The sequence below is a fragment of the Symphodus melops genome (genome assembly GCF_947650265.1).
Source record: "Symphodus melops genome assembly, chromosome: 13".
Classification (NCBI taxonomy): Eukaryota; Metazoa; Chordata; class Actinopteri; order Labriformes; family Labridae; genus Symphodus; species Symphodus melops.
Window position 1 is genome coordinate 24,244,911 of NC_136703.1, and position 24,332 is coordinate 24,269,242.

The 24,332-nt window shown below is 44.6% G+C and overlaps 3 protein-coding genes across 8 annotated transcripts in view; 2 read left to right on the forward strand and 1 right to left on the reverse strand.

Moving 5' to 3' along the window:
- nfatc2a (nuclear factor of activated T cells 2a) overlaps nt 1-2,823 on the forward strand; it is a 57,410-nt gene extending 54,587 nt beyond the window's left edge. For all 3 annotated transcript variants that reach the window (XM_079359283.1, XM_079359285.1, XM_079359284.1), the window contains one exon: nt 1,352-2,823. In XM_079359283.1, coding sequence (XP_079215409.1) covers nt 1,352-2,131 — 780 coding nt within the window. In that variant the 3' untranslated portion in view covers nt 2,132-2,823. The remainder of the gene's footprint in view (nt 1-1,351) is intronic.
- Nucleotides 2,824-4,600: 1,777 nt separating this feature from the next.
- Nucleotides 4,601-24,332, forward strand: part of src (v-src avian sarcoma (Schmidt-Ruppin A-2) viral oncogene homolog) — a 34,633-nt gene continuing 14,901 nt past the window's right edge. For all 4 annotated transcript variants that reach the window (XM_079359289.1, XM_079359291.1, XM_079359290.1 and 1 more), the window contains exon 1: nt 4,601-4,973. The gene's annotated coding sequence lies outside the window, so the exon portion shown is untranslated. The remainder of the gene's footprint in view (nt 4,974-24,332) is intronic.
- LOC306833776 (ciliary microtubule-associated protein 3) overlaps nt 18,664-24,332 on the reverse strand; it is a 68,516-nt gene continuing 62,847 nt past the window's right edge. The window contains exon 6 of the mRNA XM_079359299.1: nt 18,664-18,675. Coding sequence (XP_079215425.1) covers nt 18,674-18,675 — 2 coding nt within the window. The 3' untranslated portion in view covers nt 18,664-18,673. The remainder of the gene's footprint in view (nt 18,676-24,332) is intronic.

Sequence of the window (24,332 nt, forward strand, 5' to 3'; positions counted from 1 at the left end):
AACGGACGTATGAATAACCTCGATCCGGTCATCGAATGACGTTTAACCCCTAACCCTAACCAAAGTCCAAGCTAGCTAACTTTTTTTCCCAAAAGAACAGTTAATTACCTCTTGCCTTGGTAAGCGCATCAGGCGGTGTGACGGTGCAGGGTGTCGATTTACTGGCATTTCTCCAGTTCGCCAGTAGGGGGGGCGCTAATTTGGGAAACGCTCCTATGGGTCGTATTACGTGACAGATAGGTTGGAGGACTTGTTGCTCTGACGGGGCGCCGATCTAACAGCACACACTGTCGCCGCCCTGCTGAGCATTGCATGAATTACTGCTGGGAAAACCAAAGTTCAAAGAAACATGGCTTCCTTCTTACCACGCAGGAGGCTGCTGCTCTTCTGATATAACAAACTAAAATAACAACTTTAATCTCCTGAATTTATTACGTTAATCAATCTTTTCCCCCCCCCCCCACTTAACGTGGTCCTTCTACTCCTTCGTAGGTTTCAGATTTCTTTGACTCTGCGTGTCTCATTTAGTCAGGTGGTCCTCCTGCAGCGCCTTTACATGAAGTGATCAAACATCTAACAAGTTAAAAAATCTTCTTTATCGCTCTACTAAAGCTGTCGCGACTGCTGCTCGAGGAAATAAAAAACGGAAATGAAAGAAGAGAAATACAATGACTGCACTGGATCTGATAAAGTTACTGTATTATATTTGACCTGGCATGCTCCCTTTGCATTCACACTTTTGGTATTCTCAGTATGTTTTAATTAAAGTGCCGCTTTTCACATCCTGACAGCTTCACAGACGGATTGTGTTTCAAACTGCTGAGTGAGAACTGCTGAGTGCTCAGGTGCTTCCGTGGCGAAGCGTTTCCTCCTCTGTGGGAGTGTGTTTCATAATATTTAAAACTGACTGATTTCAAAGATCTCTGCGCTTTGAAACACTTTTTGAACTTTGTCAGCCACGCATTGAGTCAGCATCATTACTGCGTCTAAGAAAAGAATCCGCCTCGACATAAAGCCTCGAAACACGTGTGATGATGAGACGGTCCAGAGGAAACAGATTCGTACTCTGCACTACGATCACATCGGTGCAAAAATATTCAAGGTGGAACATTTTTCCCCACGTGTGAGTTTTATCTTCAGGACGTTGGGCTGTTATTTTTCTGGTTTTAGAAACATGTCCCTTTGTGTTTACTGCTGCAGCTTCCCACAGCGCTCAGCTCCTGGATTTCACAGAGAAACAGCTCCCTCTAGTGACTGCAGCGGACACTCACACCTGCTCATCGTTTTTTTACACTCTCTCTCTCTCTCTCTCTCTCTCTCTCTCTCTCTCTCTCTCTCTTCTCTCCACTAGGGCACGTGTTCCCAGATGTGCTACAACATCTTCATCGTGGAGACGGTGTGTGTGGCCTGGTTCTCCCTGGAGTTCACCCTGCGCTTCATTCAGGACCGCCGCAAGCTGACCTTCCTCAGGCAGCCCCTCAACATGATCGACGTGGTGGCCATCCTGCCGTATTACATCACCCTGGTGGTCGACAGCACCTCCAAAGGCGAGAAGCGTCTTGGCTCGGGCAACAGCTACTTAGACAAAGTGGGCTTGGTGCTGCGAGTGCTCCGAGCCCTGAGGATCCTCTACGTGATGCGTCTGGCTCGACACTCGCTGGGCCTGCAGACTCTGGGCCTGACGGCGCGCCGCTGCACGCGAGAGTTCGGACTGCTCCTCCTCTTCCTCTGCGTGGCCATCGCGTTGTACTCCCCGCTGCTGTACCTGATAGAGAACGAAATGGCCGCCACGCAGGAGTTCACCAGCATCCCCGCGACATACTGGTGGGCTGTCATCACCATGACAACGGTGGGTTACGGGGACATGGTGCCGAGGAGCATCCCGGGACAGGTGGTGGCTCTGAGCAGCATCCTGAGCGGGATCCTCCTCATGGCTTTCCCCGTCACCTCCATCTTCCACACCTTCTCGCGCTCCTATGTGGAGCTGAAGCAGGAGCAGCAGAGGCTGCTGCAGAGGAGGACTCACTTCCTGCTGCGCAGCCGCATGGCCGGCCTGGGCAGCGACCTCTCCTTAGAGAGCGACATGCTCTTTCCCATGGGCGCGTCTGATGGCAGACACTTGGATGACTGAGACTGATGGACTGTGAAGGACATTTCACTGGGTGTGGGACAAAAAGAAAGAGAGACTTTGAGGGGAGAGAAAGAAAAAAACAGGAGGAGGAGTTTTTCTTCCCAGAAATGCAGCCTTGCAGTGTAGCAGACACCTCTGAATAAAACTGAACAAACACAAAGAGGGGAAACAGATCAGAGGATACAGAATAAAGAAAAAAGGCCCAAAATATTTTCACATTTCAAAGTAAAAAAAGAAAAAAATCAAACATAAGCCCAGTTAATAAATAAAAAAAAAAACCTGCGTAACAATAAACTGCAGTATTATGATGGTTAATCAAACATGAAATATGTTCTTTTACAGGAGGAAGAGGAGCACATGCTTCTTCACTCTGGATGTTGTGAATGTCAGAGTTGACCTGCGTCACTCGATGGTTCTGTCGAATTCGTAAAAATTGAGTTTCTATCGAGGCTAAAACGTGACCTCGTAGTTCACTGACTGTTTCCTGAATGTGCAAACTCTGAACAATATGTCACCCAAATGAATCATGATGTATTATAACTCGTCCTTCTACTCTTTGAGGTTCCATATGCAATTTTATGAGCAAGTTTGGTGGTGAAAGATAGCACTATTGTTCTTGTAATTACTGCAAGTCGCTGTCCATAGCTGTTGATAATTATTATTTCTCTTCTTAAAGTGGATTTCAAGTCAAATCTGTGTGCTCCATTGTTTCTTCACCCCTTCTTACCTCAAACTTCATAATTGGTTTGCAGTGTAGGCGTAAAAAACTGAAGTCCACACGTGGACGAAAGTCAAAAACAAGGACGAGCGAGCGAGCGGCACGTTGTGGGGTCAAGCAGAAACCTCCCATATTGAAGAATGAAGCTGATGCAGATCTTTGAGGGTTCGCTTGAGGCTGAGAAGACGCATACACACACACATCTTTAAAGCACAAATCAACATGTTTACAGTCTGTTTTAAAAAGACTCCGAAATACAGAAAACTCCTGATGAAGGTGATTTTTCTAAGGCTTTTGAAAAGGTTCTTAGCATGTTAAGTAAATATTCAGAACACACATCAGGGACCTTAACACGCCAATACAATCACTGACAGCATTTATTTTTACATGTATTTTACCAGGAATACATATCTCAACATCCACTGAGATAAAGGCATAAAAGAATTTCATGCAAATAAACAAACAACAGGAATGACATCAATCAATGCATTAGCAACAATCAGCAGTGCGACCTGTGCACACACTGTACGATGCGTCCAAGCTCCTAAAAGGCTTCAGCTTAATGTGACCCTGTAGCTCACACCAACATCAGTGTTGTCAAAGACAGTGATCCAATTCAATTCAAAAAACTTTATTTGTCCCCGGGGGACAATTGAAGGGCGCACAGAGCATTACATGAACGACAGTGAGTTTATATGATGTGCCGACATGAGACCAAAGGCTCCAGCTACTGAGTCTATTAGTAGTCAGTAAGAAGGCATTTTATATGGCATTAAACAGTCCACAACACGGCAGCACAGCTCCAACCTCAAGTGACTGCAAAAAGTCAACATTTGTTTTTCTACAAAAAAAAAAGGTTTAGTGCAAATATTATATTATATATATTATATTGACCCTGCACAGTAAATTCTAATTAGTAGTCAGCAATTTACTATTGCTGTGAGTGTTGAGAGTTCAAATGTAAATGTTGGCCCCTTGTTGCTTCAAATCATGTATAGACATGTTACCTGATTCACACAGCAGGGGGCAGCAAAGCGTTTCTTTAGCGTAGTCATGATTTAACCATAAAGTGACAGATTGTGTTTATTTTACCTTGTGACGCACTCAGGAACATTCAGACATGTCATGTAAGAAAAAAAAAGGCAGCTTTGACTTTATTAAAAAAAAAAAAAAAAAGTTTGAAAGCAGAATCTAGAATAAAATCTCTACGGAAGCGCAGAGCGGACATACATTAATATATTTTATTCTACTCTGTTCCTCTGATAACGAGCAATTTCCCCATAATGACTTAAATTCTCAAGATATTTAGAAAACATTTATATAAAACTATTGTATTATTATACAATTATTATTATTATGCCTTAAAACAGGTGTTGTTATCTCAAGCAAACAAGATAAATGAGTCTAAGTCTCGAGGAAACAACAAAAATGTACTTGGTGTACGAAGTAAAATAAAATGTACATATGCAGCACGTATGTCCTCTTCGGGCTTCCGTAAGAAACATTATTCATAACCTTCCAATATTCATATCTCATGTAGGCAGTTAAGCCACGTTTGAACTTGCACGCGCCCCCAGGTGAGGTGGGACTCTCCATGATAATGCCATTCATCTAAATCAGGGCTCGATTGGGCATGAAACACATCCACCAATCAGAGACGGGCAGGACGCTTGAGGCCCCGCCCCCTCCCTGCCTCTAATATCACATCACAGTGTTTTGGTCATGATTCGGTTGTTCCAGTGTCGGGGCCGATGCCACGCGTAACGCTCGGTTCGCACTTCATCCAGGCCAATCGAGCCGGCGGATCTTTACTGAGTTGAATCCTTTTTTTTTTTTTTTTGGTTGCATGTGAATGAAATATGTTCCGTAGTTTGGACTGATTCCTCGTCATGACCTCCCCGGGCCGCCCCTCCAGCTGAATGGGATCCCTGTGCGCTCGTTTTGGCACCGACTGACTCTCCTGCTGCTCCTGCTGCTGCTGCTGCTCCAAATCCCAAACATTTCCGGATCTGCGACCTTCTCTGGTGTCCTTTCGTCACTTCATGAATGGTTTGATTTGAATCCCTGTCTGTCTGATCGGCAGCTGAGCGACGACGCCAAATCTACGGTAGCCTGCGCGTCAGGGTGAGTAGCCTCAACTTGTTATTTCACTGTGCGGGTGAATACAGTAATGACAGATAGACACAGTGACAGAGAGCCAGAGCAGCAGACACAGACTGGGGTTAATGAAAAATAAATGAGGGGTTTGATCCCACAAGTGCTTCAAATGACTGTGATGTTTCCAGATGGTGATAAACGTGACTTTACCTCTTTTCAAAGACCCCTATATGTGCCTCTTTATGACCTAATTAACATATAATCCCTCCTCTACATGTTCGCAGATATAATTGCAGTTGTTAATAAGGCTCATTAAAGTGAGCTCAAACTATCATTTTCTCCCTTCCCTTATTCCCCTGAAATCACTGCATGCACCGAAAGCAGCTGCTCTGAGATTTGTGAGAAATACATCCTGCAGCCTTTGATTTTAAAAAACAACACATTCATCTGCAGGACTATCTGAGAACATAGAGAACTTACTCCTAAAGACAAAGTGAAACCATGGCAGCTCTCTGAAGGAGAGTTTTTTATTTTTCTATGGGACCCTATCTTCTCTACCTGCCTGTCAGCTGTTTCATGTGTGAAAGAGAAAATCAACCCCCCCCCTCCCTTAAAAAAAAGGTTGCTATTTTAAACAGCAGCTCCTTTTTAAAACATTTCTACCTCTTCATTTAGAATACCACAGGCTTTCCTTCCTTCCTCTGTGATCCCACACACTCTGAAGACACGGCTGTCATATGCTTAGGATTAGTCTCTCCCACTCGACGTGACTCAAAGGCCCAAATATTGACTCTAATGTGGTGGTTACTAATAATAGAAACGACTCGTTTTGATTGGACCTCGAGGTGATCGTCCAATCTGGACGTTTTAGAAAGGTGAGCCACGACCTCCAACCTCCACACGACGCCCCCCCTGTCCTGTCAGTGCTGGCCTGTATGTACTGTACACACCGCTCTCCCTGTCAGCTGATCCAGGCTCACGGCACACGATCTGCTAACCGTCATCCATCAAAAAAAAAAAAGAAACAAAAATTAAACCTGATTTTGCGTCTGGACGAGATTTCCTCTCAGGCCGTGAAGTTCAAGGCTGTCAGTTTGTTTGCAGTTTCAAAGTTGGACTCATTCCCATCGTGACAGTTGAGATAAAACACTTATCACGCGCGCACACACTCTCAAACCTCCAGTCCGGCGTGTTTGCTGCTTTTTTGATTTGCCTAAAACCTAAATATTGTGTCTAAACCCTGCAGTGAATTCCAGCTTGTTTTGCCTGCCTGTGTCTTTAATCCTCCAAAACACACATTTTCAGAGGGGCACCAGTAATTTCTTAATGAAAAAATTGCCATCACATTTGATTATCAGTATTATGCATGAGCCTAATCCTGCACAGATTTTGTTTTGGGTTTTTTCCGTATTTCCTGCAGGAATTAGGCTATTTGGCAGCATCGGGGGCCGTAAACATATTATATCCGATGGATTCAATATCCTGAGGTTTTTATGGGACGGTGACATGCAAAGTGACCCCGTGGATGAAGCCACGTTGCGTGTAAACACCCCAGGCCGTTTGGTTTTGTTTTTTTTAAATCGTGCATCCTGCTCAGAGATCATGATAAATACTTCCACCGGGACAACATGGTGCCAGTTTCAGCAGGCTATTAGCATGCATTTTGCAACCTGGCAACACAGCGAGGAGTGTTTCTCAAAGTGGTACGAGATTGGAGCATTGTACTTTTCCACAGAGGGGACCTAATGCTCCTTGGAATCCCATGAATGCCCTCCAGTGAAAGCCGTGGATGTATATGTCAGCTCCAATGAGATTGGTGGAAAGTGGCTCTTGAGGCCGAAATTCCTCCTAATTGGCATCTTGGCTGTGGACTGGCCTCTTTGTCCGCCCGTACACTGAAGCGATCTGTCTGTCATGGTGATACACAGAGCCGGGGGGGGCTTCAATGAGCCGCTTGTTTCTTGGAGAATCGGTCGCTTTTTAAAGACAAGTCGCTTCTCAAAATTTGCCTTTGTGCACCTATTCAGGAGAGAGGAAGGGAGCTGTTTAGGGGAAGGTTTTGTAGAGGGACCCGTTTTTCTCAAGCATGCCAGCCAACCGAACCCGAGTGTTTTGATGTGGCGTATATTTGCCTCCTGCTTTTTGGAGCACTCGAGCGAAATGAGCAGCAGCAGCAGCAGCTAGAGGCTTGCTGAGTTCATCGTTTGATCCATCTGAGAGTGTCCCACTTTCCTTTAGGTCAGATGAGGATTAATTGTCATTGAGCTTTGAGGACATATTGTAATTGTTGGTGATACTATAAAGAGGATTCGGCTTATTTGGGCAGAGAAAAAAAAAAAAAAAAGCCACGAGTTGGCAAGTTGGAGAAGTAGTAGTAGTAATGCAGTGTCTCTTCTTCTTTGTTGAAACAACATAATTCCCTTTTGGCTTCAGAGCAGTTAACAAACAAAACACTTGTCTACTGCCAGAATCAACTCGTCCTCAAAACTCCAGAGAGAGAGAGCTAGATTATACACACGATAGAGGGGGGACGAGAGTGATGATGGCTTCCCCGCCGACAAAAGCCTTTTGAATATTTCATGTGGCAGATACTAAACTTCTGTCACTCTGGCCCAGATTTGGTGCTAATTAGCGCCCGGCTACTTTTCAAGGGCAAACAGCTAAGCACGGGAATGCCAGTGCCACCTGTTTTCTCACATCACTCCCCATCCCGTCCAGCTTTTTATGTGTCTGTTTGTCTCTCTGTTTGGGCTTTATGTGGCTGTGTGGCCTAGTTTTGTGTCGGTACTCATTTTGCCAACCATTAAAGCCACTAGAAAAGCCAAATCCACAAAAGCCCTCCACCCATGCGTGGGATCAAATATCAATACGATGACATGCCATCGTCCTGACTCGTGTGATATGATAATTTAATCTAATCTAGAGGTACGAAAACTCCCTGAAAACAGCCACATTATTGGGTATAATTTATTTATAATTGTCATTTTGAGTGCTGAGTATGGCTAACGTTAGCAGCACTAGCAACCGGTTGCTATGCCACTTTAACCAGATCTAACCAGCCTACGATTTTGATCACTGCTTCTATGATATGCTGTCCATCCACTGTGCTTGTTTACATCGGGGTAGAAGAGCAGGAAGCTACAGCCAGTCTATGGCTACAGCTCCACCTACTGGCGGGTGGATACCTGGAAAAAAAAAATTAAACTAGCGGCGACAGCCAAAATATGAATAATAACTTCGACCAATTTACATTGTGGTGCCAACAAGCGAGTGTGGTGAATTTTGTGTGTACACATAATCAACTGAACGCAGACGTTCAGCGAGAAACCGGGCGTGGTTCTGCGTTCATAAACCTGTGAAAAGTCACTCTGCAGGATTTTGGCGTTAACACCCAGAAAGAGCGTCATTCAAGACTGTGACTTTGATGATATAACGTTTTGTAACATGACTAATTGTAAATGAGTAAGGGCTTCTGCGTCCTTGTGTGACACTGAATTGAAACTAAAACTGTGTTAGAGGCAGAAACCTACAAGTTTGTGTTTCACTGCCATGTTAACGCAGCTTTGTAGCGCCTGCCGTGTTATCAGACAGCCTTAATTAGCGACTGCAGGAGAGGAGTGTAACGTGAGCCCGTCCATTGCAGTCATCAGCTGAATGACAAGGATGCAGAAGTGCAGCGCTCGGATTTATCCTTCCCAGCTCCCTGTCAGAGCGACCTGTGCTTGCTGGCCATTTGAATGAAGAATCTGAAAGTGGTTTGATACAGACAAACAGAAGAGGGTTTGTATCCTCCCAGGATCTGCAGGCCACTTCCTGTCCCTCTGCTCTGGGAACGGGCCAGGGTGACACAGGCCACGCATCTCCCCTCAATCCACCCACTGTTGTAGCCTCTGTGGAAAAGCAATCGCTCTCACAGTCTCGTTCCCGCCGCTCCGTGGATGCTCCTTCTGACAGGAAAAAGCGTCTTTGGCATTTAGAAAGATGCTTCTATGTGTGGCTTTGTGTAGGCGCAGCTGTGCGAGCCTGGTCAGGATGATGAGATGCTGGGAAGAGTACATGCCCCCCCCCCCCCCCCCCAACCAACCAACCCACCCCCCCCCCCCCCCCCCCCCCGGCATCCACTGAGAATCACTGCAGTATAAGATGTTGACATGGGAGTTTCGATGTATATCCTCTACTGGTGGAGATGATCTACCCTGATAAACGTAGCCTTTCGTCTTTAGCAATCTGACAAGAGCAAAAACAGACAACAGGAAGTTATTTATGGGACATTTCCATATCCAAAACTGCTTTAAGGGATGACTTAAAAGAAACAGAAAAGTCTGCCTGAAGGCATGTGAGTCTGTAGTATCCATGATGTCTTTTTTGCTTAGCTGAACATTTGTCTAATAGATTTGTTCATTGCTGTAAAACTGTCTGTTTCTACATATTAAAAAAAAAAAGGGAAAAAAAAGAGAGAAAACATTGAGTTCGAGGTCTTTGTTTTCACAGCGTTCATGAGACCTGCAGTGATTTGGCAAATTAGTCAAATTGACGTTGGAAGAAGTGTTCACTTTCCAGCTTTCATACTGGCAAAAAATTTTTTTTCAGGGATTGAGCTGCATGTGTGAACGCAAAGTGCCACATTTTTCACTCAGGCTTTATCCGGAGTTTCTCCGATCAGCCCAGCACCGATGTCTGAGTGAGCTGAGGTAAAAACAACCAAAGAATTCACCTAGATGGAGTAGGAGGGCCGGGTGACGTTTATTCCTTGTGACTAGAGAGTGTATGCATGCGACCTCCGTGCATGTAATTAAACTGCTGCTTTATGTTTTCCGCCCGCCAGCGTGTTCTGATCCGGTCTTTTGTCGATTCTACACATTGCTTTCATGTAAAGGTAAATATTCTCTTTACTTCTTTAGCTTCATCCGTCACTTCCGCTTCGCTCTTTTTACACCCTCCGCCTGACGGGCAAAGTCTCCCACTGTGAGGCGCATGTGTGAACACCTATCAGGAAGATTTTAGGGGCTGTTTATTAAGTGTGAACTTGAGGCTTGCCTCGAAGCCCTTTTAAAGGTCCATGGACAAAAAATACAAAAAGACGTGTCGTAATATCCATCTTAAAAGACAGTACCGGTCTGAATAGCTCATCTCTTTACAAACATGAATTTTCTTGTCGTCCAGTTCGAGTTGATCAAGGCTAAACATCGAATGGATCCAGCCACTCAGTTGTGACTATTTGAAGTGGAAAGGATAGTTGGAGGCATAGCTTGGAGAGCTGTATATGAGCTAAATGGTTTAAAGTAATAAGTAATGCTTTTACAGTCTCATATCACACAATGACTCAAATGAACAGTCACTGTGGGAGGTTGCTAAACAATGCCGGGGATGACTCAGTTCTTCCTTTTGCCAAACGCTGTGATTTTCTCACATTCAACTAAGACTTTACTGCTCACACTTTGGGAGCAACTATCCTGCACTCGGTGGTGTTTTAAAATATGTTCACACTCCGCCTACTTGAATTATTCAGATTTTATGTTTGTGTTTGTGTTACTTGAAATTCAAATCAGTATTTTATTTTGAAGGTATCCCCTCTTAGCTGCAAATTTCCTTTCTTTTTTTTTTTTTTATTACGATCCACTTTAACAGGACTTTACTTCTCCTTGTGTTGCCTGTCAGGGTTTTTATTCTTCACTGTCATAGATAGATAGATAGATAGATACTTTATTATTTAGGTTGTAGGAACTACAGTGTCTGTTTCCCCTGAGCTCCGACCTCGTGCGTCACTCCTGTCTGTCCTGATGTGAGTTTGGATGATAAACAGAGCAGAGCCGTTTTCCCCTCTTTCACAGCGGGAGCACTTCAGCGAACACGCCCTCCTGTATCTCACTGAAATCTCCAACCACACCAACCACCAACTCCCCGCTCTCTACACTGATTGCCTCGCAGTCAGCCGGCGTCTCGCTCTCTGCTTCACCGCCCAACTGATCTCAATTTGAATATTGAAATCAGGGCCAACTGAACAAAAGGGTGGTTTAAAGAGAGATGGAGGAAATCGTTGCGCGTGTTTTGGGGGGTCCTGCCCTCCAATCTGTTATGGAAATGTCATGGCTGCGAGCAGTTATGTTTTGATGATGAAGCGTGACATGGGCATGTTTTAAAATTTTAATGGCAAAGCCTGGTGGCTGTTTCTGTTATGTTATTCTGTGGCTCTTATTTGTCTATCTCCAAGGAAGCAGGACCCAGACACAGGGATCTTTGTGTCTTTGTTTTCAGCCAGAGCAGCTATACAAATGTCTGCAGCATGCTTTATTTACAGTGCTGCATCTGCACACACGCATGCAGGTTGTTCTTTAACCCTGCATTCAGAATATTATCACATAGTGTTGAATATTTATTTTTTGTAAGGATTAATCTGCCTTTATTTCTACAATTAATTATATATTTTATTAAGACTTTAAAGGCAGGAAAGGTACTTTTCTCCGGAGAGACTTTTTAAGATTTGTCTTTAGGTCCTCACAGACATTAATAACTCGGGTGCTCTGAAAAAGGAACAAAGAAAATCCGTCATCTGGTGCAGTTTGTAAACGCGTAAACTGAACTTGGACAAGTGTCTGCCACGAGGTACCAATCTGACGAACCAATCACACGCCTCCCTGCTCGTTCTCTACCCCCGTGCGTGCACAAGCCCGCTCTCAAAGCATGAGCTGAGGTCCGCTTCTGGAGCAACAGCGCTCGTGTGTGTGAGTGAGGGGCGTGGCTTTAGAGGAAACACAGAGGGGAGGGGCTGAAGACGGAGCACTAAGGGAATGCCACTTTTCAAAAACATGCTAGTTTTCAAAAAATGATCGACTCTGCCTTTTAAAATCTGAAAAAGTTGTGAAAAATGCTCAACAAGATTTTCTATGATGTGCTTTCTTCTTTTGCTGAGCCAACAGTTTAAAACCAAATGATTGTGTATTTATTATAAATAATGACAGATAAATGTAGCGATTTGTTAGCTTGATTCAGCTGATGTTTTGATGTTTCCTTAAAAACAGAGAGATGATTTATCATCGTTGTTGTTAGTGGGTTATATTCTGAATATTAAATGAAAAAGAAATGGAAACATTTTGGATAATAATAGAGACATTCTTGTAGTGACAGTATCACCAGACTCGGCTAATGATCAGGCCCAGCACGACGCTCTCAGCATGTGTTTAATTTGTGTCTACACTGAGCTAAATCTGGGCCAGAGCTGTTTCATGGCAGGATGAAAAAAACCACAGTGATGCTGCGACCTTGACTCGCATTCTTGTTCTCACAACGTGGCCGCTCGACGCCGCTTTCTCTTTCCCTGACAGACGGTACGGGGAATGCGTTGGGGCTCGAGGCTAAACCTGTGTCTCTGACAATCCCAGGCGGACGGTGTCTCTACCTGCTCCCCATACATTCCTGCTTTGGGCTGTGAGCAGGAGAGGAGTTGAAACTCGTCTGTTTCTCCATTCTGCATTCCTCAGCCATGACTGGGCCCAGTCCTGCTGCTGCTGCAGCAGCAAACCTGGGAACGTATCAACGCACAGACACGCACTCCTGGCCTACTTTCTCATACCTGAACATGATTACATGGTTATTTTAGAGAGCTTATGACACAATTATTCCAAACAAATACAAGTATACATACATTCATATTAGGGCTGTCAAACAATAAAAAATTTTTTAGCGCGATTACTTGCAAAGTTTCAATAGTAAATTATGAGTATTCCATTTAAATCACGTTTTAATTCTTAAAAATATAAATGATTGGACTTTTATTTTGAAATTTTTTAAATCTTAAACTGAGACTACTTAACTTGCTTTAATCAATAACCACTGACAAATGTTTGCCGTGACAGTTACTATTTTACCCCCACACGCATGAATACACACACACACACACACACACACACACACACACACACACACACACACACACACACACACACACACACACACACACACACACCTTCAGCTCCAAACCCACAACTAACCCCTCTTTCCTGTTTTATTTCTTTTTTTTCTCAGGTTTAGGTTGGGGGAGGGGGGGAAGGAGGAAGGACTTACTTTCGTCTTAACTCTAAAATATATTGTCGCTGTTCAGGCTAATTCTGAAAATGAGATGTGTTTGCACACTTAGTATTTAAGGCATGTCAGTACAGAAGAACACGAGTTCTGTTCAGTGACATTCTATCCATCGATGATTTAGCTTTTTTCTCTTTTATTTGATAACCAGAGCAGCTCTTAATGTGTGCTATACATTTCCCTCCAGGGTCAGGCCTTAGATTTGAGGACTGCAGGGATTTCTCGCGCTGCCTGGCTGTGCATATGAGAAGTTAAACGGTGAAAGCCCTCAGTTACTGAAGCATGCGGCTCTCTGGAGTCTCTGCGGACCAGAGCAGATCAAATGCTGCCTCTTTGAAATGTGATGATGAGAGGGGCTGAATTTAAGGGTCTGCCTTCACAGTGCTGGAGTTCACGGTCGGCGACTTGTATCCTTAAAACATGAGCCCATACGATGCTGCAGAAGATCTGAAAATGCATTCTGATGCTGCCTCTTTTGTCGTGTTGCATTTCCAGCCAAGAGTTTGCATAATTCCTTGGACGCAGTTGTCTCTGAATGTTTCCCCTCCCTGCTTGAGTTGAACACCAGTTCACTGATATTTGGAAAGTAGCAGAAGTGTGTTTTCCTTGTCACGTGACATGCGGCTGACACATCAGAGGAATCGAAATCCTTTACTTCCACCATTTCCCACTGGAAATCTCCTGAAAGGATTGGAGACATTATAGTGGAAAAGAGAGTGCAAGAGGAGGGGGAAGTAGCCCGAGTGTGAGGGAGTAAGACTTGGGAGGGGAAATCAAGAAAGCCCAAAGCCCTTGAGGATTATCTTTTTTTCTTCTCCTCCCTCCTTTCCTCCATCCTGTATCCTCTCATGGTCTCCTCTCAGCTTCTTGTTTGAGCACACGACCACAGCTCATCGCTCGCCGTGCACATAATGACCATATTTAGATGAGAGCAGCATAGCAGAGCTGCACAGAGGGACACATATGAGGAGGATGTCAGGAGAGCCGAGGAGCAGATTTCACCAATACACTCGTAAACCATACGTTCCCTTCCTCCTATTTAATGCTGCACAGAGGAACAATATGCGGCTTTTCACACCGTCAACACAATACATGGAGCAGCGGCGGCGGCGGCGGGGTCCCTTTACAGCCCTCACGTTTCTGTGCGTGCCTCACATGCTTCGGATCGCCCAGTTTCACAGGAGGAGAGATAGTGTCGCTGCCGCTGTGACGACGAGGCAGCAGCTGAGAGACCCTGAGCATGTGTTTCAACATTCATTTCCTCACAGTGCGTGTGATATTCACCGTGACCATAAAGGCTTCTTCCTCGCTGTTCGATAAAGTGACGGCAGAGGCTGCTGGGTAAAGTGACCATCAGAAGTATCTCCCGTTCGTACACATTCATACACCGCCGACAAAGCAGCTGGAGCGACTTGGGGTTTAGTGTCTTGACTACTCATCGGACATGTTGCTGCAGGAGCTTCGGATGGAACGACTACATTTCCAGTTGAGACCACCAACTCTACCACTAAGCCACAGCCGCTTTTTGATACACTGATTGAAAGTATTCAAATGGACCAAAGTTTTGAAGAATCTTCAAAATACACAAATACGGCGCTAATGTTTGCTAACGTGCGTCGCTAACGTATTTGTGTCGCGTTCCCCGCGTACAGAAGCCTTGGTCCTCGTTGCATTGGCCGCGGGTTCGAATCGGACCTCGGGGCCCTTTGCTGCATGTCACCCACCACTCTCACCTCCGAACGTTTCCTCTCTCTGTCCTCTGCAATAGAGGCAAAGACGTCCACAAGAAGTCTTGCGTGAGTTTGTCCACACTACCAGAAATAGGCTTCGCTTACCTCGTGAGCGTGCGATATGCTAGCCTGGCTAGTTTGGTCTGGACTGTCACAGCGACCCCGTCTATTGTTTTGTTTTCTAGATCTCCAGGAAAAGATCGGGTTAACCTGAGAAAACAAGCTTTAATACACCCAGATAACGAGACATATTAATCCATTATAATGAGAACGCAGCTTTTTAAGCCAGAGATCAGCACAACAAGTTGAGATCTTGTGAAAACAACTGAAATGAACTAATTATAATGGGATAACAGAGTTAATATCACATGTATGAATAGGTGTTTTCAGACTTCATTATTCCTCTTATTTTAATGGTTCCACGCTGCAGGAACGATGAACTATTTTAGTTCTTATTTTAATGGTTCCACACTGCAGGAACGATGAACTATTTTAGTTCCTACATCCCTGTTTAGAGGAACTTTCTTCGCTTCTATGTCAGAGGAGGAACCTTGGTGGTGTAAAAGAGGGAGGGAGTAAAAGTCCCCATGGTGTTAAGTTCTCGGGGAACTTCCATATTTCAGAGCCTGCATTTTTTTAACACTTGACTACAAGTAAGTGATCATGTTCTGGAGGGAGGAATGTGTGTACTTTTGTCGTCTCGGTAGTTGTGTAACTATTGGTTAATGTGCTGGAATTTATTCGCTGTTTTGCAACAAACGTGATGAGCTAAGCTGGAGGAAATTACAGTTATATCTTCAGTCTGTCTCGTCTTAGCCGAGCCCGTCACACCCAGTCTAAGAAGGTAGGGAGGTAAGTCGAAAGTCTTAAATCAGGTGACTGGTTCTTCTTTCTGTGCAAGAAAGTAGGACACAACCAGGAGGGCAACATCTGATCTGGATAACAAACCTCTCTGCGTCCAATATACACACACACACACACACACACACACACACACACACACACACACACACACACACACACACACACACACACACACACACACACACACACACACACACACACACACACACACACACACACACACAGCTAGCTTAAAAAAAAGCCTTCATCATCTTTATTCATCTGATTTCTCCCTTTTCTCTTTTTAAATGCTGCTGAAAAAAAACTATCTTATTTTTTAAAAATATTTATTTGCTGCCATTTTTTTTTTGTCTTTGACAGAAAATCACGTCATGTTTAAGTTGAGCTGCAGCAAAAGAATGACGCTGGATTCGAACCCACAGCCGTCCTCTGAATGTGGGGTGTCCGAATATTTATTTTACCCCTCGAAAGCATCCTAACATCCACACTTATCCCTCGACATCCAGTCAGTAATACAAACTGTATTATTGATCCTGTGGATTGTTGCTGTATGGCTTCTTATTCTCCACTTTCTCTTTTTGCTGATTGTCTGGATAGTCTCTGGTTAGGTTCTGGTTCTGGTTCTGGTTATTGGTTGTTTGTGTTGTTTCATCATTTAACGCCACAACAGGACGTCAGACTGAACTCGAGGAGTGAGGGAAGGAAAGGAGATAAAAAACATACAGGTGCTGTTGAGTTTGCATTATAAACCTTCATGGAGGTACCTTCATGTGAGAGCGCTCCAGGTTTATTTACACACTTTTATAAATTGACACTATAAATAGGTGAAGATGATGAAGAGGTGACGAGAAGGCAGAGTGTGTGACGCTGCCACCACGGCGTCTGTGCGAGCCGTGTCCAACAGCACAGTTACATTTATTAAACTTATCAGACAGTTTAAGATTAAAAACAACAATCGTTGTAATTCTTCAATAAGCTGAACAGTTTAGTCGTGTGCGCCCCGGGTTAGTCAGACTTTTGTTCATGAAATCTTCCCAACTTTTCTGATTTTAAAAGGCGCTAACGTAAAGAATGCACACCACATGCTCCATCGCTGTTCGTCTTCACGTTTGATGGCGTGGATTTTGTCGTTAACGTTTGATGTCTTTTTGATATTTTTTGTGAAATGAAAAGTGTGCGAGGAATCAAAACTTCAGTTCACCACCTGCCTCCTAAATGTTTGTACGCGTGGATCAGAGATCGTCTACCTGGTCAGTCACATGTTTTTACATCAGGGTTACATCAACTCTGCACGGGGAGTGGCGTACACGCTGTATTTAAATGAGACCTCGTATGATCACAACCGAGCAGACTTGGCGAGGTAAGAAGTAAATGAAATCTGCTCACCAGCATCTCCAAAGCTCACTAACCAACAATGAACAAAAATAAGTTGACCAATTATTAATATACTTTCATCGTGAAACTTTATACATAGATGTTTAAAGGATGTTTTTAATCCAGTAAAAAATAAAGCATAAAAAATGTTTAAAAATCACAACTCCTCGGCAAACAAACTAACAACTACGTTTCACAGGATGTAAAAATATATTTTAAATGTAAACGTGTTATTATGCTTTCAGACAGAACCAGAGTAGCGTTCCCCCCTTTTCCAGCCTTAATGCTAAGCTAACTGTCTTCTTCTGGATTTACATTAAAGCATACAGACGTGAAACTTCTGTAAAGAGTACAACTATTTTTACCCATTTAACTTTTACTAAACTGACCGATGTTTCTGTCTCTTTCCACTGCTTCCATTTTGCTAAAGCCAAGACATCACCTCATCTAAAATGGCCCAGATATTTTTCTTCCTGAGCCTCAATCCCAAAATAATTTGATGTTGTCATACTCAGATTAGGAACAGGGGATAACAGAAAATCCAGGAACCTCCGCTCGATGCCAGCCCTGTTTGTTGTTTAGAAGTGGACACAAAAAATTCCCTCTGTAAGCACGGGGGTTTAAGATGGAGCGGCCCAGCTGCTAATCTCCACCAGCTCAGAGATGTCATATGATTTTAAAGGCCACGTTAGCCGCGGGCTTCTGGCAAAACCAAAGGTGATCTGCATTCACTTATTTTTTTAAGGGGTGAGAAACGCACACACTCGCGTAAGCACACAGTGAAAGGGATAAGGGCTCGCAACCTCTGATCCTATTATGGACGCCACAGCGCTCGCATGTGTCCGTGAAAACGGGTAAACATGATGTTTTTATTGGGAATCTTCTCGCGGTGTGAACGTCAACATCTCGATTGAATGAATCTCATCAGGAGATGTTTTTTTCTGTCACTATCATTTTCTCTCTGTGTGTGTGTCACCCTCCCTCTCTCCCTCGCTACGCTTCTCTCCCAAAACGCTTCGAGTTAGAGACAGACATCCCACATAATTTGGAGAGACGGAGCCGCCGCCGCCACCACCGCCGCCGCTAATCTCGCCATTTTTCTTCACGAGATCGGCATGCAGCACTCTTTTTTTGAGTGCTTTGGCCCAGAGAACTCTCTGTGCAACTATCCTACATCTGTGCAGTTTGTTGGTTTGAGGAATGCTTGGAATCGGGATCCATGGTAACGGCCGGGCTGCGTGTGTGTGTGGGGAGCGGTAAATATTGACTTCAGCACCTCCCCATCTCTGTGTCGGCCCGTGACAGGAGCAAAGGATGGGGGGGGGGGGGGATCTGTACACATGCTTTATCCAGGAATCAGCAAAGTCCTGCAACCGGGGGCGTGTGTTTACCCTTAAACCTCCCAACATGGAGGGACTCAGCAGGTGTTATTCAGAGTCAGTACAAAAGAGGTGTAGTGACAGAATCCTTGTGACGCACTCTCTGCTCTTTGTAATGATCAACCTTTAGCTACATGGGGAAGTGTGTGTGTGTGTGTGTGTGTGTGTGTATGGGGGGGGGGGGGGTTTAGTAGAAACAGTGTGCAAACACATCCATGCAGCTATTTCCTCTTTTCATGTTTATTGAAGGAGAAGAGAAAGAAGCAAGCCCACCTGTTGTGGTCCTGAATGAGCTGTCGAGTTACTTCATCAAACCCGCTCCGAGGAGATTTTTCTGCTCGTTCAGGCCGCAGCAGAGGGATTTGTTGAGACAGGATCAGAGAGGTGCTTCGGGAGCGCTGCAGCAGCAGCAGCGACAGTTGTTCGACCGGTCTGTCCTGTCTTGTCGTTGACGGCGGCGGCGGCGGCGTTGTGCACGAGCTCCAGATGGAATGTCATCACTGCATTTAGCGAATAAGATTAGGGAATAGATGTTGATAATCTGGACAGAACAAGCAGGTCTGGATTATGCTACGATTGGTGGCTGCTGACGCATGAGCCAAATCCTCGATCCCACTCCCCCCCCCCGCCCCCCCGCCCCCCGTAGTAATTACATAAAGAGCATTGAGATGAAAGAATACATCCACAAGGCCGACTTTAGGGTCACATGCACTCACTCTCAGAAAACAGAGACGTGCTTGTGAACGCTCCCGGCGGACACACCAGAGTACTCGCCGTCCCTGAACTTCATCTCTTCGCTCTGTTGGAGAAAAAAAACAAACAAAGTCTTTTTTTCATCATTCAGGATTTATTGAAACACGGCTGTCAAACTGAAACCTCTTTGATGAAAAGGTGAAGCACTTGTTAGATTAAAGCCTCTTTTCACACTCACACGTGAATTGAATGGGCGCACACACTTTTATTTTTTATTTTTTTTGGAAAGCTTTCAGCGCTTGTGCAAATAAAACCAGAATGAACGCTCCCTGCGGTCAGACACCTTCTGTTCACTCGGCCTGGCGAAGTGAACATGCAGATAATCAGCCGACACCGATAACATCATATCAGGTTATCGGTGTCGGCTGTTTGTATTGCAGATATGGTGGTGAGTTTGTTCGATTTATTCACCAGACAAAAAGCCTTTATTTGAGTTTTATTGTGGCAGTTCTTTCAACAGCTGTGTGTTTTTTATAGATTGACTCCATTTGAGTGATCAACGTTATAAAAGTCTATATCGTTCTATCTCGACAGATCGTAGATGGATCTAAGAAAGATATCGGTCAATTTATCAGCATCTGATTTTTTTTTTCCCGCTCCCTAATATCGATATTTATCGGCCCCAAAAATCCAGTATCAGTCGATTTGTGTCTGTTTTTTGTAACGTTAACTTTTGATGCAAACATTCGTGAATGTTTTTGCTGCCGTACCTGAAGAAGCTGTAAACGGATGCACCGGAAAGTCAGCAGCTCACGCAGATCAGTGAATTGTGTGACAGATAAAACTAGTTAGTTTCTTCTAACAGAAACTTTGAGGTGCGACTTAAAGCTTTTAGATTTTAAGTTCACTCTACCTTCAGTGTTAATAGACGCTAAACACAGTTTTATGTTGTTGTGGTCAAACTAAACTTTTCACACTCTGGGTTAACCTTTTTATGTTTCGATGTTATGACTAACTTTTCAAAAAGTTCAAACAACTTGATTTTTTTTTTTTTTTGCAGTCCATATCAGACGATTGAGGTCTTTAACTCTCTCATTAAGAACAAATTATGATTGTTAATAATTTCGCCCTTTCATGGGAATAACAAGCTTTTGCTGACTAAAAAGAAAAGGTCGAACAACCCTCTGTTTTAACTCTCCTGACTTGTGTCAGAGAAACACAATGCAGAGGGCTTTGGACTAATCCCGTGTTGACTGTCCTCAGTGATCCACCGTCAGAGGTGAACGGGGAGAAGTGAAAAGCTCTGTCATTATGTTGGAACGCTTGTTTTTCCTCCGGTGTGACGGTGATTTAACAACAAGCTGCGACCTTCAGTCTAAAACTCTGTGGTCCTTCAGGGGAGGTCTGCAGGAACACGCCTGAGGTGGAAGTGAGGGGTCTACTGTAGCTGTCAACACAACATACAAGTCCAAACATGCCACTTCAGCATAGTTTCAGTCTCCTTCAGTTTGACTGTTTGCTTCGGCCTCGTCTTCTGAAATCTCGTCCGCAGATCTGAAGCGAGTTTTATTTTGATCTGGATTCTCTTTGATTCCTCCCAGGAGACGAACAAATCTTTATTTTATTGAATGAACCAGCGCACATCAGACGCCATAACTAAGCTGTTTTTATTATTATTCTGATTATTTGGAAGGCAAATGAATGTCTGAATGTCACCATCCTTCCCTGGAAGAGAGCCACCAGGCTGTTAATGGATGAATGGAAACGCCTCCCTTTATATCATGAATGAATAAATGAAAGAAGAAAAAGCATTCAGGACTCATTCAATTGTTTCTTTTCACGTGAAATAAAAGAGAAAGTGAAACGCAGCATCCTGTGAGGGGAAAACAACCCCTGCAGCGCTATTAAAAGACTATTCCCATTTCACCAGGAGCCCAGGAGACTGGAGGGATTTTGGAATTTATTGTCAGATCTTATGCATAATTAAGCATATCCCCCACCCAGCCAGCCAGCCAGCCAGCCACTCCCCCCCCCCCCCCCCCCCTCCACTCGCCCCAGGGATTTTCATGCTGCTCAGCCTCTCAGACAGTAGATGCTTGTTACTGTACCGCAGCACTAATAGGCCAGATTCATGCTCTGGTTACTATTAGCTGCCGATGATGAGCGAGCAGACGATGATTCCTGCAAAGTGTGACGTCGTTTGGCTTCTTGGCTTCCTCCATATGTCCTGCTGGCTGCTGGAGCTCAAACACACCCGGATACTGGCAGCCTGGAAGCCACAGGGCCACGTCTGTGTCTTGTTTATGCCGCCTGCTGTGAGCCGACAAAAGAGCGCTTTGTTGCAGGCTGAGTGTGAAGAAAGACCCGAGACTCTGTTAATAATCTGTCTCATGTTGGTTTGTTCTGTGTTGTACTTGTCTGATAGTTGGGGGTCAAAGCTGCTAGAAGATCAAATATTTTCTACTTTTTATTTATTTATTTTTTAACATTTTTTTGGATACGTAAGTGGAGAGAGAGAGGAGTGGGGAACAACACAGCATAGGCTGGATTCGAACCCAAGGCCGCCCGCCTGAGGACCACAGCCCCTGCACATTGACCCAACCGCTAGACCACCTGCACCCCCAGATAAAGCCTGTTTGAAACAATGCAATTTTTTACAAGCACAGAGCAAAGGAAGTGCACAAATACACACACACACACATACACACACACACACATACACACACACACACACACGTTTTCATTCATTTTTAAAACCCAAATGTTGTCTGCTCGCAATTTTTGTTCATTAAAAAGAAGTCTTCAAACAACATAGGCTGCTTATGATGTCTTTAGTTAGCCATGGTGTTGGGTCTTGTATGTAAGCTTGTACTGGGCCGACCCTGTCGGAGCATTAGGACCCGGTGGGCCACAGAAACCAGCTTCTATTGAGCCTCGAAATATGTGAATCGGATCCCTTTTCACTAAAAGGCCCAAACAAAGATTATTCAGGATTTGATGGCGGTGGACTGAAACCTTCGAGTCCAGAAACAATCACTACATGTTTTCTCACATTTTTCTGGACGATCTGTATTCAGCGTTTCCTTTTTAAAATCTGTTAATGAATTCCTCGTTTGAGTCTTTTGTAGTATCCGAGGTGGAAGCTGCTTATTAATGCTAACATGCTAACATTGCTATTAATAATTCAGACACAAGCCATTAAAGAAAGCCAGGCTGTAAATAGATACATACGGTACTGTCATTGTTATGGATGATATATTTGATGATGTGCCTCCTTGAGATGAAGCTCTTGTGAATGTGTGTGATGTCTTTAAAGTTTCTCTACACACACACACACACACACACACACGTTCTTTATTATTAAGAATACAGCAGAGTCATATTAAGGATCCTTCAACTTGTTTGTCGTGTTTTTAAAGTCGACATTGTTAATGTGGAAGCATCATCTGTGACACGCCGGTGAGAGGCTTTTATTCGTCTGTAGAACCCCCCCCCCCCCCCCCCCCCCCCCCGCTGTGCTCTGCCTCCGCCGGCTTATTAGCCGTGACACCGGCGAGCTCGGGGAGAAGGCAGATCGCACAAAGAGCAGCTCCCTGAGCCACCCGTCATCTTTGTGTCTGTGTGTGCCAACCTGCTCGCCCTGCCACACTCTCTCTCTCTCTCTCTCTCTCTCTCTCTCTCTCTCTCCCTCTCTCTCTCTTTCATGCAGACATGCCCCGGGGTTGATATCGGCTGTTCGCCCCCATTGACCCCTCTTCACTTCCTCTCCCACCCACCCACCCACCCACCCACATTACATCCACTCATACAGTAATGTCAACCTAGAATGAACCCCCCTGTGTTATGCCCCCCCCCCCCCCCCCCCTCCTTTTTCCTGCTGGTTGAACACGTTGTGTGTTTTTTCATCAGACGCGTTGAGTGACTTTAGGAGGAACACGAACACTTTTTTTTTTCTCTCATACCTGCACAAACAACACAATGGTCAGATCCAAACCCGGACCATTCGCTTCAGGGACTAAACCCTCGACGCTGGGTCACCGGCGCCCGCACTTTCAGATCTGATTTTTAATGATCCTGATGTTTAGACATTAAGGATCTGTGATCTCACCCTGCACTAACCCCTGTGGAGCATTAGACGATATACAGTATTTTAAATGCATCAAAATATTCAGTGTGTTGTGATGGTAATGAATTAAAACAACCGCATGAGAAGAAACATCACTTTTTTTTTTTACGTATAGAAATAAAAAAGACATGAAGGAACTAAAAAGGTCTTCAGGCCACAGATTGAGTCCAAATGACTCCGAGTCTCCTCTCTCTCCGTCACCTTGGTTTCTCCTTCTCATTGCTCAAACAAGCAGAAATGAGAAAACGCACCCCGAGTCACAGACGGCGCTCTTCGACAGCAAACTGCGCTCCTCCTCACGCCTCACATTTTCCCGCCATATGTCTCTGCGTCTCTCTGGCTGCGAGCGAGCCCGTGAGCGCCCGCGCGTGTGTATCCTGGTTCGTCCCCTGATTTGGGATTTTGCTTGTGAATGGCGGTGAGCTCACGCATCGGTTCACTCCAAAGTTAGATCCAACAGATGCTCCGTTTCCTAAATAGCAACAGACCGGCAGCGCTCGTGAGCAGACGGCAGAGTGGCACGACACTTCCTCGTGCACTCTGACCCTCATCATGCTCATTAGAAGCCCCCCCCCCCCCCACACACACACACACCTTCTTGTTTTAGTGTCTAAATTAGCATTTCCTCGTGGACCCCCTGTAGCTTTATCTGGCCATGATAGCACGGGTTTGAGCCCCCAAATGATCCTTGGCTTAGTGTAATTATTTCCCTGCACTAAGCTGTCATTAGAGCTACTTCATGAGGCCGGAGTGGGCGGGGAAGCTTCATTTATGAAGAGACGCGAAGCTCCAACAGTCCTCTCCTGACCTTTGACCTTTTTCATTAGAGTGTCCCAAATGTTGTCCATAACAGGAAAGTCACTGATTCGTCACAGATTTGGATCCAGTAAAAAGCCGTCGTGCGGATAATGTGTTTTTAAAGTGTCACACGCCACGTGGTGCACATAAATGGGTCAGTGTTGTGTCTCTAATGACGCATCATCAATAAAGCTGCTCATGTTAAACGTGTTCACCTTCTAATCTGAGCCAATCAGAGCCTCCGTAGTACCACATCTTCTGTTGTTTTCACATTAGAGATGCATCTACTTGTTTTTCACTTCTGCTTCTGATGTTGTTGTCGTCTTTGTTGACGTCATGTCCC